The sequence below is a fragment of the Scyliorhinus torazame genome, chromosome 14, assembly GCF_047496885.1.
Source record: "Scyliorhinus torazame isolate Kashiwa2021f chromosome 14, sScyTor2.1, whole genome shotgun sequence".
NCBI lineage: Eukaryota > Metazoa > Chordata > Chondrichthyes > Carcharhiniformes > Scyliorhinidae > Scyliorhinus > Scyliorhinus torazame.
Genome location: NC_092720.1, coordinates 178838489 through 178852784, shown reverse-complemented (window position 1 = coordinate 178852784; position 14296 = coordinate 178838489). Strand labels below are relative to the sequence as shown.

General features: G+C 56.1%; 1 protein-coding gene across 1 annotated transcript in view; it reads right to left on the bottom strand.

Moving 5' to 3' along the window:
* Positions 1–716: 716 nt before the first annotated feature.
* Positions 717–14296, bottom strand: part of LOC140389083 (E3 ubiquitin-protein ligase TRIM39-like) — a 120272-nt gene continuing 106692 nt past the window's right edge. Inside the window, exon 6 of the mRNA XM_072473242.1 lies at positions 717–1279. Within this exon, the coding sequence (XP_072329343.1) occupies positions 717–1279 (563 nt within the window). The remainder of the gene's footprint in view (positions 1280–14296) is intronic.

The following is a 14296-nucleotide window of genomic DNA, read 5'->3' as shown; positions in this document are numbered from 1 at the left end:
ATTCCGGGGGATAGCAGGAATTACCATGCCGGGAATAGGTGGGAACTGGGGAGGCGGTGACGGTATTGGCACCATTGCTGTCATAGTAACCCCAATGGCCCAGGTTAAAAGCTCCGGGATACGTGGGTTCAAATCACACCAGAGCAGTCAGTGGAATTTAAATTCAGTGAACCGATTGATTTGAAGCCGGGAAAGTATGAACCATAGAGGGGCAGCAAGGTGGTGCAGTGGTTAGCACTGCTGCTTCGCGGCCCGAGGTCTCAGGTTCGATCACAGCCCTGGGTCACTGTCCGTGTGGAGTTTGCACATTCTCCCCGTGTTTGGAGTGGGTTTCGCCCCCCACAACCCAAGGATGTGCAGGGTAGGTGGATTGGCCACAGATAATTGGCCCTTAATTGGAAAAAAGTGACTTGGGTACTCTAAATTGTAAAAAAAAAGTGTGAACCGTAGAAAGAGAAAGACACCCATCTGGTTCATTAATATCCCTCAGGGTAAGGCAATCTGCCGCCTTTAACCCCGGCCGGCTGACACATAACCTAGTAACCTGCAGTGACCGAGCGTGCCAGTCAGTTCAATCGGCCAATTATGGATGGGCAACAAATGCTGGCCTCCCTGGTCACCCATGTGGGCAAATTTGTTTTTAAAAAGACACACGATGTCGGATGAAGAGATAGAGGAAGTGACAGCGCAAGGTGCTTGTGGATGGGGGAATTCTTTCAGATTCCCAGGGGTGTGAGTTTCAGCGCGTCTCCTTTGTGGGCGATGTAGAAATAGGGGTAAATTGGCTCAGTGAATTTGTCCTTGAACGTATAGATGTGACTCACATCGTCGGCATTGTAAAATGACACCAGCCCGGCCTCATACTCCAGGTAGACCCCCATCTTCCTCAGTTTCCCCTTCAGCCGCAGTTCGATGGGGGGCGAGGTGAGGGCGGTGTAGTCTCCATCCTGCAGGGCCAAGGCCCAGACCCCAGCCTGGGGTTCCGGCGTGAAGAACTTGCGACTCTCCTGCCAGTGGAAGGGGGTGAAGCCTCGCTTCCGGGGCACGGAGCCCTTGGCCACCCCCACCTGCCAGACGGTGCTGTCGCCCACCTCCACCTCCCAGATGTGCTTGCCTGCCGAAAAGCCCTCGGAGCCGAGCACGCTGAGCCAGCGGCTGAACCTCTCCGGGTTGTCGGGGATATCCTCTTGCTTGTCACCCACCCGCACCTCGGTGCCGTCCTGGGACAGGATGAGATGGCCGTTGGCCGTCAGTGGGTCGAGGGTCACGAGAGTCGGAACTGAAACACAGTGAGAGAGATAGAGTCATAGAGTTTTGCAGCCCATTGTGTCTGTGTTGGACATCAAATACCTATCTATTCTCATTCCATTTTTCAGCATTTGGTCCGTAGCCTTGTATGCTATAGAGTTTCAACTGCTCATCCAAATTCACAGTGAGAGAGAGAGAATCAGGAGAGAAAAAGCGAGATGTTTAAACTATCGCTCTTGACCACATCATGTGTCAGGCAGCCCCTGTGGAGACAGGAAGGGATGCCAACATCTCACAGTCACAGGACCGCAGAGGGAAAAGAAAAGTGGAGCATTTGGCTCATCACACCTATGCAGGCTCTCTTTGAATTAGCCATCCAATAAGTCCTGCTCTGTCTGCAAATAAAATTCTTTATTTAAAAAAAAAGTGTTTTTCCAATCCCCTTTTGAAAGTTACTGTTGAGTGTGAAGTTGGTCCGAAGACATCCATTGACATCCCCCTGACCATTACTTCAGTCAGCCCTTCAAAAGAAAATCCAAACTGGTTCGTCGGATATTATCTGACCCTTCCAATCTCTCTCTGATCAGCTGAGGAATTCCATATCAGTCAGTCACCACCAAACCCCCCCCCCCTTCCTTTCTTTCCAGGTGAACAACTTCAATTACAAGCAGTCAACCTGACAGATCGAGCAATGCTTCTATTCTTGAACTCAGTGTCCCAAAATACTGCAACGACACAGGCACCTTTAGAGTCGAGAGGAATAGTTCCCGACACAGGAAAATCCAGGAAGGTCACGGGCAGGAGCTCCAGGCAAATTTAAAAAATAGTAAAGAATAGGAAGCAGAGGGGATGGAGCAGTAATGCAGATATTCTGCAGGGGAGGGTGATGGCCATCCATCTGGATTGAGGAGGGGGCGGGGCATCAATCTGGATTGAGGAGGGGGAGGGGCATCAATCTGGATTGAAGAGGGGGAGGGGCATCAATCTGGATTGAGGAGGGGGAGGGGCATCAATCTGGATTGAGGAGGGGAGGGGCATCAATCTGGATTGAGGGGGGGAGGGGCATCAATCTGGATTGGGGAGGGGCATCAATCTGGATTGAGGAGGGGGAGGGAAAGTAACCCAGATTGAGGAGCGGGAGGGGCAGAAATCCATATTGAGGAAGGGGATAGGCAGCAATCCCGATTGAGGAGGGGGACGGGCAATAATTTGGATTGAGTAGAGGGGTGAGCAGTAATTTGGATTGATGAGGATTATGGGCAATAATCCACATTGAGGAGAGAGGAGCACCATTGCAGGTCGAAGAGAAGAATGGGTGGGAATCCGGATTGAGGAGGAAGACGATGGGCAGTCATCCAGATTGAGGAAGGGGATGGGCAGTAATCGGATTGAGAAGGGCGATGGGTAGTATTTCGGGTTGAGAAGGGGGATGGGCAGTAATCGGATTGAGGAGGGGGATGGGCAGTAATTCGGGTTGGGGAGGGGGATGGGCAGTAATTCGGATTGAGGAGGGGGATGGGCAGTAATTCGGATTGAGGAGGGGGATGGGCAGTAATTCGGGTTGAGAAGGGGGATGGGCAGTAATCGGATTGAGGAGGGGGACGGGGAGTAATTCGGGTTGAGGAGGGGGGTGGGCAGTAATTCGGATTGAGGAGGGGGGTGGGCAGTAATTCGGATTGAGGAGGGGGATGGGCAGTAATTCGGATTGAGGAGGGGGATGGGCAGTAATTCGGGTTGAGAAGGGGGATGGGCAGTAATCGGATTGAGGAGGGGGATGGGGAGTAATTCGGGTTGAGGGAGGGGATGGGCAGTAATTCGGATTGAGGAGGGGGATGGGCAGTAATTCGGATTGAGAAGGGGGATGGGCAGTAATTCGGGTTGAGAAGGGGGATGGGCAGTAATCGGATTGAGGAGGGGGATGGGGAGTAATTCGGGTTGAGAAGGGGGATGGGCAGTAATTCGGGTTGAGGATGGGGGATGGGCAGTAATTCGGGTTGAGAAGGGAGATGGGCAGTAATTCGGTTTGAGGAGGGGGATGGGCAGTAATTCGGATTGAGGAGGGGGATGGACAGTAATTCGGATTGAGGAGGGGGATGGGCAGTAATTCGGGTTGAGGATGTGGGATGGGCAGTAATTCGGGTTGAGGATGGGGGATGGGCAGTAATTCGGGTTGAGAAGGGAGATGGGCAGTAATTCGGTTTGAGGAGGGGGATGGGCAGTAATTCGGATTGAGGAGGGGGATGGACAGTAATTCGGATTGAGGAGGGGGATGGGCAGTAATTCAGGTTGAGGAGGGGGATGGGCAGTAATTCGGGTTGAGGGGAATGGGCAGTAATTCGGATTGAGAAGGGGAATGGGCAGTAATTCAGATTGAGGAGGGGGATGGGCAGTAATTCGGGTTGAGGAGGGGGATGGGCAGTAATTCGGGTTGAGGAGGGGAATGGGCAGTAATTCGAATTGAGGAGGGGGATGGGCTGTAATTCAGATTGAGGAGGGGGATGGGCAGTAATTCGGGTTGAGTAGGGGGGTGGGCAGTAATTCGGGTTGAGGAGGGGGATGGCAGTAATTCGGGTTGAGAAGGGGGATGGGCAGTAATTCGGGTTGAGTAGGGGGGTGGGCACTAATCTGTATTGAGAAGGGGGATGGGCAGTAATTTGGATTGAGGAGGGGGATGGGCAGTAATTCGGGTTGAGGAGGGGGATGGGCACTAATCCGTATTGAGAAGGGGGATGGGCAGTAATTCGGATTGAGGAGGGGGATGGGCAGTAATTCGGATTGATAAGTGGGATGGGCAGTAATTCGGATTGAGATGGGGGATGGGCAGTAATTCGGGTTGAGAAGGGGGATGGGCAGTAATTCGGGTTGAGAAGGGGGATGGGCAGTAATTCGGGTTGAGAAGGGGGATGGGCAGTAATTCGGGGTGAGGAGGGGGATGGGCAGTAATTCGGATTGAGGAGGGGGATGGGCAGTAATTCGGGTTGAGGAGGGGGATGGGCAGTAATTCGGGTTGAGGAGGGGGATGGGCAGTAATTCGGGTTGAGAAGGGGGATGGGCAGTAATTCGGGTTGAGGAGGGGGATGGGCAGTAATTCAGGTTGAGAAGGGGGATGGGGAGTAATTTGGATTGAGGAGGGGGATGGGCAGTAATTCAGATTGAGGAGGGGGATGGGCAGTAATTCGGGTTGAGAAGGGGGATGGGCAGTAATTCGGGTTGAGGAGGGGGATGGGCAGTAATTCGGGTTGAGGAGGGGGATGGGCAGTAATTCGGGTAGAGAAGGGGGATGGGCAGTAATTCGGGTTGAGAAGGGGGATGGGGAGTAATTCGGATTGAGGAGGGGGATGGACAGTAATTCGGATTGAGGAGGGGGATGGGCAGTAATTCGGATTGAGGAGGGGGATGGACAGTAATTCGGATTGAGGAGGGGGATGGGCAGTAATCGGATTGAGGAGGGGGATGGGCAGTAATTCGGGTTGAGGAGGGTGATGGGGAGTAATTCAGATTGAGGAGGGGGATGGGGAGTAATTCGGGTTGAGAAGGGGGATGGGCAGTAATTCGGATTGAGGAGGGGGATGGGGAGTAATTCAGATTGAGGAGGGGGATGGGCAGTAATTCGGATTGAGGGGGGGGATGGGCAGTAATTCGGATTGAGGAGGGGGATGGGCAGTAATTCGTGTTGAGAAGGGGGATGGGCAGTAATTCGGGTTGAGAAGGGGGATGGGCAGTAATCGGATTGAGGAGGGTGATGGGGAGTAATTCGGATTGAGGAGGGGGATGGGGAGTAATTCGGGTTGAGAAGGGGGATGGGCAGTAATTCGGATTGAGGAGGGGGATGTGGAGTAATTCGGGTTGAGGAGGGGGATGGGCAGTAATTCGGATTGAGAAGAGGGATGGGCAGTAATTCAGATTGAGGAGGGGGATGGGCAGTAATTCGGATTGAGAAGGGGATGGGCAGTAATTCGGGTTGAGAAGGAGGATGGGCAGTAATCGGATTGAGGAGGGGGATGGGGAGTAATTCGGGTTGAGGAGGGGGATGGGCAGTAATCGGATTGAGGAGGGTGATGGGGAGTAATTCGGATTGAGGAGGGGGATGGGGAGTAATTCGGGTTGAGGAGGGGGATGGGCAGTAATTCGGATTGAGGAGGGGGATGGGGAGTAATTCGGGTTGAGGAGGGGGATGGGCAGTAATTCGGATTGAGGAGGGGGATGGGCAGTAATTCGGATTGAGGAGGGGGATGGGCAGTAATCGGATTGAGGAGGGGGATGGGGAGTAATTCGGGTCGAGGAGGGGGATGGGCAGTAATTCGGATTGAGGAGGGGGATGGGCAGTAATTCGGATTGAGGAGGGGGATGGGCAGTAATTCGGGTTGAGGAGGGAGATGGACAGTAATTTGGTTTGAGGAGGGGGATGGGCAGTAATTCGGATTGAGGAGGGGGATGGGCAGTAATTCGGATTGAGGAGGGGGATGGGCAGTAATTCGGATTGAGGAGGGGGATGGGCAGTAATTCGGATTGAGGAGGGGGATGGGCAGTAATTCGGGTTGAGGAGGGGGATGGGCAGTAATTCGGGTTGAGAGGTGGGATGGGCAGTAATTCGGGTTGAGGAGGGGGATGGGGAGTAATTCGGGTCGAGGAGGGGGATGGGCAGTAATTCGGGTTGAGAAGGGGGATGGGCAGTAATTCGGGTTGAGGAGGGGGATGGGGAGTAATTCGGGTCGAGGAGGGGGATGGGCAGTAATTCGGATTGAGGAGGGGGATGGGCAGTAATTCGGATTGAGGAGGGGGATGGGCAGTAATCGGATTGAGGAGGGGGATGGGCAGTAATTCGGGTTGAGAAGGGGGATGGGCAGTAATTCGGGTTGAGGAGGGGGACGGGCAGTAATTCGGATTGAGGAGGGGGATGGGCAGTAATTCGGATTGAGGAGGGGGATGGGCAGTAATTCGGGTTGAGGAGGGGGATGGGCAGTAATTCGGGTTGAGGAGGGGGATGGGCAGTAATTCGGGTTGAGAAGGGGGATGGGCAGTAATTCGGATTGAGGAGGGGGATGGGCAGTAATTCGGATTGAGGAGGGGGATGGGCAGTACTTCGGGTTGAGGAGGGGGATGGGCAGTAATTCGGGTTGAGGAGGGGGAGGGCGATGGGGAGTAATTCGGATTTAGGAGGGGGATGGGCAGTAATTCGGTTGATAAGTGGGATGGGCAGTAATTCGGATTGAGATGGGGGATGGGCAGTAATTCGGGTTGAGAAGGGGGATGGGCAGTAATTCGGGTTGAGAAGGGGGATGGGCAGTAATTCGGGTTGAGAAGGGGGATGGGCAGTAATTCGGGTTGAGAAGGGGGGTGGGCAGTAATTCGGGTTGAGAAGGGGGATGGGCAGTAATTCGGGTTGAGGAGGGGGATGGGGAGTAATTCGGGTTGAGGAGGGGGATGGGCAGTAATTCGGGTTGAGGAGGGGGGTGGGCAGTAATTCGGGTTGAGGAGGGGGATGGGGAGTAATTCGGATTGAGGAAGGTGATGGGCAGTAATCGGATTGAGGAGGGGGATGGGCAGTAATTCGGGTTGAGAAGGGGGATGGGCAGTAATTCGGGTTGAGGAGGAGGATGGGGAGTAATTCGGGTTGAGGAGGGGGATGGGCAGTAATTCGGGTTGAGAAGGGGGATGGGCAGTAATTCGGGTTGAGGAGGGGGATGGGCAATAATTCGGGTTGAGAAGGGGGATGGGCAGTAATTCGGATTGAGGAGGGGGATGGGCAGTAATTCGGGTTGAGATGGGGGATGGGCAGTAATTCGGATTGAGGAGGGGGATGGGCAGTATTTCGGGTTGAGGAGGGGGATGGGCACTAATCCGTATTGAGAAGGGGGATGGGCAGTAATTCGGGTTGAGGAGGGGGATGGGCAGTAATTCGGATTGAGGAGGGGGATGGGCAGTAATTCGGATTGAGGAGGGGGATGGGCAGTAATTCGGATTGAGGAGGGGGATGGGCAGTAATATGGATTGCGGAGGGGGATGGGCAGTAATCGGATTGAGGAGGGGGATGGGCAGTAATTCGGGTTGAGATGGGGATGGGCAGTAATTCGGGTTGAGAATGGGGATGGGCAGTAATTCGGATTGAGGAGGGGGATGGGCAGTAATTCGGGTTGAGATGGGGATGGGCAGTAATTCGGATTGAGGAGGGGGATGGGCAGTATTTCGGGTTGAGGAGGGGGATGGGCACTAATCCGTATTGAGAAGGGGGATGGGCAGTAATTCGGGTTGAGGAGGGGGATGGGCAGTAATTCGGATTGAGGAGGGGGATGGGCAGTAATTCGGATTGAGGAGGGGGATGGGCAGTAATTCGGATTGAGGAGGGGGATGGGCAGTAATTCGGATTGAGGAGGGGGATGGGCACTAATCCGTATTGAGAAGGGGGATGGGCAGTAATTCGGGTTGAGGAGGGGGATGGGCAGTAATTCGGGTTGAGGAGGGGGATGGGCACTAATCCGTATTGAAAAGGGGATGGCAGTATTTCGGATTGAGGAGGGGGACGGACAGTTATTCGGGATTGAGAAGTGGGATGGGCAGTAATCCGGATTGAGGAGGGGAATAGGTAATAATCTGGTCTGAGGAGGGTGATGGAAAGCAAGGCAGATTGAGGAGGTGGAGGTGCAGTAAAACAGAGAGAGGAGGAGGATGGTCAGTAATCTGGATTGAGGGTGAGGTGCAATAATCCAGGTTGAGGAGGGGGATGTGCCGTAGTATGGATTGAGGAGGGTGTGTGCAATATTCCACATTGAGGAGGGGTACAGGCCGTAATCCGGATTGAGGAGTGGTGTGGGCAGTGATCCGGATTCAGCAGAAGGATGGGAAGTAATTCGGGTACAGGAGGTGGAGGTGCTGTCATCCGATTTGAGGTGAGGGAGGTGCAGTAATGCAGATTGAGGAGGGGACGTTCAATAATCCAGATTGAGGCGGAGAAATTGTCGTAATCCAGATTGAGGAGGGGGAGGTGCAGTAATCCAGATTGCGGAGGGGGATGTGCAGTAATCCGGATTGAGGAGGGGAGGTGCAGTAATCGGGATTGAGGAGGGGCAGGTGCAGTAATCCAGATTGAGGAGGGGGAGGTGCAGTAATCCAGATTGCGGAGGGGGATGTGCAGTAATCCGGATTGAGGAGGGGGAGGTGCAGTAATCGGGATTGAGGAGGGGGAGGTGCAGTAATCGGGATTGAGGATGGGGAGATGCAGTAATCGGGAGTGAGGAGGGGGAGGTGCAGTAATCGGGATTGAGGAGGGGGAGGTGCAGTAATCGGGATTGAGGAGAGGGAGGTGCAGTAATCCAGATTGAGGAGGGGGAGGTGCAGTAATCGGGAGTGAGGAGGGGTAGGTGCCGTAATCGGGATTGAGGAGGGGGCGATGCAGTAATCGGGAGTGAGGAGGGGGAGGTGCAGTGATCGGGATTGAGGAAGGGGAGGTGCAGTAATCGGGATTGAGGAGGGGGAGGTGCCATAATCGGGATTAAGGAGGGGAGGTGCAGTGATCGGGAGTGAGGAGGGGGAGGTGCAGTAATCGGGAGTGAGGAGGGGGCGGTGCAGTAATCGGGAGTCAGGAGGGGGTGGTGCAGTAATCGGGATTGAGGAGGGGGTGGTGCCGTAATCGGGAATGAGGAGGGGGAGGTGCAGTAATCCAGATTGAGGAGGGGGAGGTGCAGTAATCGGGATTGAGGAGGGGAAGGAGCCGTAATCGGGAGTGAGGAGGGGGAGGTGCAGTAATCGGGACTGAGGAGGGGGAGGTGCAGTAATCGGGAGTGAGGAGGGGGAGATGCAGTAATCGGGATTGAGGAGGGGGAGATGCAGTAATCGGGAGTGAGGAGGGGAGGTGCAGTAATCGGGATTGAGGAGGGGGAGGTGCAGTAATCGGGAGTGAGGAGGGGCAGGTGCAGTAATCGGGATTGAGGAGGGGGAGGTGCAGTAATCGGGATTGAGGAGGGGAGGTGCTGTAATCGGGATTGAGGAGGGGGAGGTGCAGTAACCGGGATTGAGGAGGGGGAGGAGCCGTAATCGGGAGTGAGGAGGGGGAGGTGCAGTAATCGGGACTGAGGAGGGGGAGATGCAGTAATCGGGATTGAGGAGGGGGAGGTGCAGTAATCGGGAGTGAGGAGGGGGCGGTGCAGTAATCGGGATTGAGGAGGGGGTGGTGCCGTAATCGAGAGTGAGGAGGGGGAGGTGCAGTAATCGGGATTGAGGAGGGGAGGTGCTGTAATCGGGATTGAGGAGGGGGAGGTGCAGTAACCGGGATTGAGGAGGGGGAGGAGCCGTAATCGGGAGTGAGGAGGGGGAGGTGCAGTAATCGGGACTGAGGAGGGGGAGATGCCGTAATCGGGATTGAGGAGTGGGAGGTGCAGTAATCGGGATTGAGGATGGGGAGGTGCAGTAATCGGGATTGAGGAGGGGGAGGTGCAGTAATCGTGATTGAGGAGGGGGAGGTGCGGTAATCGGGAGTGAGGAGAGGGAGGTGCAGTAATCGGGATTGAGGAGGGGGCGGTGCAGTAATCGGGATTGAGGAGGGGGAGGTGCAGTAATCCAGATTGAGGAGGGGGAGGTGCAGTAATCGGGATTGAGGAGGGGGAGGTGCAGTAATCCAGATTGAGGAGGGGGAGGTGCAGTAATCCAGATTGCGGAGGGGGATGTGCAGTAATCCGGATTGAGGAGGGGGAGGTGCAGTAATCGGGATTGAGGAGGGGGAGGTGCAGTAATCGGGATTGAGGATGGGGAGATGCAGTAATCGGGAGTGAGGAGGGGGAGGTGCAGTAATCGGGATTGAGGAGGGGGAGGTGCAGTAATCGGGATTGAGGAGGGGGAGGTGCAGTAATCCAGATTGAGGAGGGGGAGGTGCAGTAATCGGGAGTGAGGAGGGGTAGGTGCCGTAATCGGGATTGAGGAGGGGGCGATGCAGTAATTGGGAGAGAGGAGGGGGAGGTGCAGTAATCGGGAGTGAGGAGGGCGAGGTGCAGTAATCGGGATTGAGGAGGGGGAGGTGCAGTAATCGGGATTGAGGAGGGGGAGGTGCCGTAATCGGGATTAAGGAGGGGGAGGTGCAGTAATCGGGAGTGAGGAGGGGTAGGTGCCGTAATCGGGATTGAGGAGGGGGAGGTGCAGTAATCGGTCCTGAGGAGGGGGAGGTGCAGTAATCGGGAGTGAGGAGGGGGAGGTGCAGTAATCGGGAGTGAGGAGGGGGCGGTGCAGTAATCGGGAGTCAGGAGGGGGAGGTGCAGTAATCGGGATTGAGGAGGGGGTGGTGCCGTAATCGGGATTGAGGAGGGGGAGGTGCAGTAATCCAGATGGAGGAGGGGGAGGTGCAGTAATCGGGATTGAGGCGGGGGAGGAGCCGTAATCGGGAGTGAGGAGGGGGAGGTGCAGTAATCGGGACTGAGGAGGGGGAGATGCAGTAATCGGGAGTGAGGAGGGGAGGTGCAGTAATCGGGATTGAGGAGGGGGAGGTGCAGTAATCGGGAGTGAGGAGGGGAGGTGCAGTAATCGGGATTGAGGAGCGGGAGTTGCAGTAATCGGGAGTGAGGAGGGGGAGGTGCAGTAATCGGGATTGAGGAGGGGGAGGTGCAGTAATCGGGAGTGAGGAGGGGAGGTGCAGTAATCGGGATTGAGGAGGGGGAGGTGCAGTAATCGGGAGTGAGGAGGGGAGGTGCAGTAATCGGGATTGAGGAGCGGGAGTTGCAGTAATCGGGATTGAGGAGGGGGAGGTGCAGTAATCGGGATTGAGGAGGGGAGGTGCTGTAATCGGGATTGAGGAGGGGGAGGTGCAGTAATCGGGATTGAGGAGGGGGAGATGCAGTAATCGGGATTGAGGAGGGGGAGGTGCAGTAATCGGGATTGAGGAGGGGGAAGAGCCGTAATCGGGAGTGAGGAGGGGGAGGTGCAGTAATCGGGAGTGAGGAGGGGGCGGTGCAGTAATCGGGATTGAGGCGGGGGAGATGCAGTAATCGGGAGTGAGGAGGGGGAGGTGCCGTAATCGGGAGTGAGGAGGGGGAGGTGCCGTAATCGGGATTGAGGAGGGGGAGGTGCAGTAATCGGGAGTGAGGAGGGGGAGGTGCCGTAATCGGGATTGAGGAGTGGGAGGTGCAGTAATCGGGATTGAGGAGGGGGAGGTGCAGTAACCGGGAGTGAGGAGGGGGCGGTGCAGTAATCGGGATTGAGGAGGGGGAGGTTCAGTAATCGGGATTGAGGAGGGGGAGGTGGAGTAATCGTGATTGAGGAGGGGGAGGTGCGGTAATCGGGAGTGAGGAGAGGGAGGTGCAGTAATCGGGATTGAGGAGGGGGCGGTGCAGTAATCGGGATTGAGAAGGGGGAGGTGCAGTAATCGGGATTGAGGACGGGGTGGTGAGTTAATCGGGATTGAGGAGGGGGAGGTGCAGTAATCGGGAGTGAGGAGGGGGCGGTGCAGTAATCGGGATTGAGGAGGGGGAGGTGCAGTAATCGGGATTGAGGAGGGGGAGGTGCAGTAATCGGGAGTGAGGAGGGGGAGGTGCAGTAATCGGGAGTGAGGAGGGGGAGGTGGAGGTGGAGTAATCCTGATTGAGGAGGGGGATGTGCAGTAATCGGGAGTGAGGAGGGGGCGATGCAGTAATCGTGATTGAGGAGGGGGAGGTGCAGTAATCGGGATTGAAGAGGGGGAAGTGCAGTAATCGGGATTGAGGAGGGGGAGGTGCAGTAATCGGGAGTGAGGAGGGCGAGATGCAGTAATCGGGAGTGAGGAGGGGGAGGTGTAGTAATCGGGATTGAGGAGGGGGAGGTGCAGTAATCGGGATTGAGGAGGGGGAGGTGCAGTTATCGGGAGTGAGGAGGGGGAGATGCAGTAATCGGGAGTGAGGAGGGGGGGGTGCAGTAATCGGTCGTGAGGAGGGGGAGGTGCAGTAATCGGGATTGAGGAGGGGGAGGTGCAGTAATCGGGATTGAGGAGGGGGAGGTGCAGTAATCAGGATTGAGGAGGGGGGGGTGCAGTAATCGTGATTGAGGAGGGGGAGGTGCAGTAATCGGGAGTGAGGAGGGGAGATACAGTAATCGTGAGTGAGGAGGGGGAGGTGCAGTAATCGGGATTGAGGAGGGGGAGGTGCAGTAATCGCGAATGAGGAGGGGGAGGTGCAGTAATCGGGATTGAGGAGGGGGAGGTGCAGTAATCGGGAGTGAGGAGGGGAGATACAGTAATCGTGAGTGAGGAGGGGGAGGTGCAGTAATCGGGATTGAGGAGGGGGAGGTGCAGTAATCGCGATTGAGGAGGGGGAGGTGCAGTAATCGGGATTGAGGAGGGGGATGGGCAGTAATCGGGATTGAGGAGGGGAGGTGCAGTAATCGGGATTGAGGAGGGGGAGGTGCAGTAATCCTGATTGAGGAGGGCGAGGTGCAGTAATCGGGATTGAGGAGGGGGAGGTGCAGTAATCGGGATTGAGGAGGGGGAGGTGCAGTAATCGGGATTGAGGAGGGGGATGGGCAGTAATCGGGATTGAGGAGGGGAGGTGCAGTAATCGGGATTGAGGAGGGGGAGGTGCAGTAATCGGGATTGAGGAGGGGGAGGTGCTGTAATCGGGATTGAGGAGGGGGTTGGGCAGTAATCGGGATTGAGGAGGGGGAGGTGCAGTAATCGGGATTGAGGAGGGGGTGGTGCAGTAATCGGGATTGAGGAGGGGGAGGTGCAGTAATCGGGATTGAGGAGGGGGGGTGCAGTAATCGGGATTGAGGAGAGGGAGGTGCAGTAATCATGATTGAGGAGGGGGAGGTGCGGTAATCGGGAGTGAGGAGAGGGCGGTGCAGTAATCGGGATTGAGGAGGGGGAGGTGCAGTAATCGGGATTGAGGAGGGGGAGGTGCAGTAATTGGGAGTGAGGAGGGGGCGGTGCAGTAATCGGGATTGAGGAGGGGGAGGTGCAGGAATCGGGATTGAGGAGGGGGAGGTGCAGTAATCGGGATTGAGGAGGGGGCGGTGCAGTAATCGGGATTGAGGATGGGGAGATGCAGTAATCGGGATTGAGGAGGAGGAGATGCAGTAATCGGGAGTGAGGAGGGGGAGGTGCAGTAATCGGGATTGAGGAGGGGGAGGCGCAGTAATCGGGATTGAGGAGGGGGAGGTGCAGTAATCGGGATTGAGGAGGGGGAGATGCAGTAATCGGGAGTGAGGAGGGGGAGGTGCAGTAATCGGGATTGAGGAGGGGGAGATGCAGTAATCGGGAGTGAGGAGGGGGAGGTGCAGTAATCGGGATTGAGGAGGGGGCGATGCAGTAATCGGGATTGAGGAGGGGGGGTGCAGTAATCGGGATTGAGGAGGGGGTGGTGCAGTAATCGGGATTGAGGAGGGGGAGATGCAGTAATCGGGTGTGAGGAGGGGGAGGTGCAGTAATCGGGATTGAGGAGGGGGAGGTGCAGTAATCGGGATTGAGGAGGGGGAGGTGCAGTAATCGGGATTGAGGAGGGGGAGATGCAGTAATCGGGATTGAGGAGGGGGTGGTGAAGTAATCGGGAGTGAGGAGGGGGGGTGCAGTAATCGGGATTGAGGAGGGGGAGGTGCAGGAATCGGGAGTGAGGAGGGGGAGGTGCAGTAATCGGGAGTGAGGAGGGGGAGGTGCAGTAATCGGGAGTGAGGAGGGGGGTGCAGTAATCGGGATTGAGGAGGGGGAGGTGCAGTAATCGGGATTGAGGAGGGGGAGGTGCGGTAATCGGGAGTGAGCAGGGGGAGGTGGAGTAATCCTGATTGAGGAGGGGGATGTGCAGTAATCGGGAGTGAGGAGGGGGCGATGCAGTAATCGAAATTGAGGAGGGGGAGGTGTAGTAATCGGGATTGAGGAGGGGAGGTGCAGTAATCGGGATTGAGGAGGGGGAGGTGCAGTAATCGGGATTGAGGAGGGGGATGGGCAGTAATCGGGATTGAGGAGGGGAGGTGCAGTAATCGGGATTGAGGAGGGGGAGGTGCAGTAATCGGGATTGAGGAGGGGGAGGTGCTGTAATCGGGATTGAGGAGGGGGTTGAGCAGTAATCGGGATTGAGGAGGGGGAGGTGCAGTAATCGGGATTGAG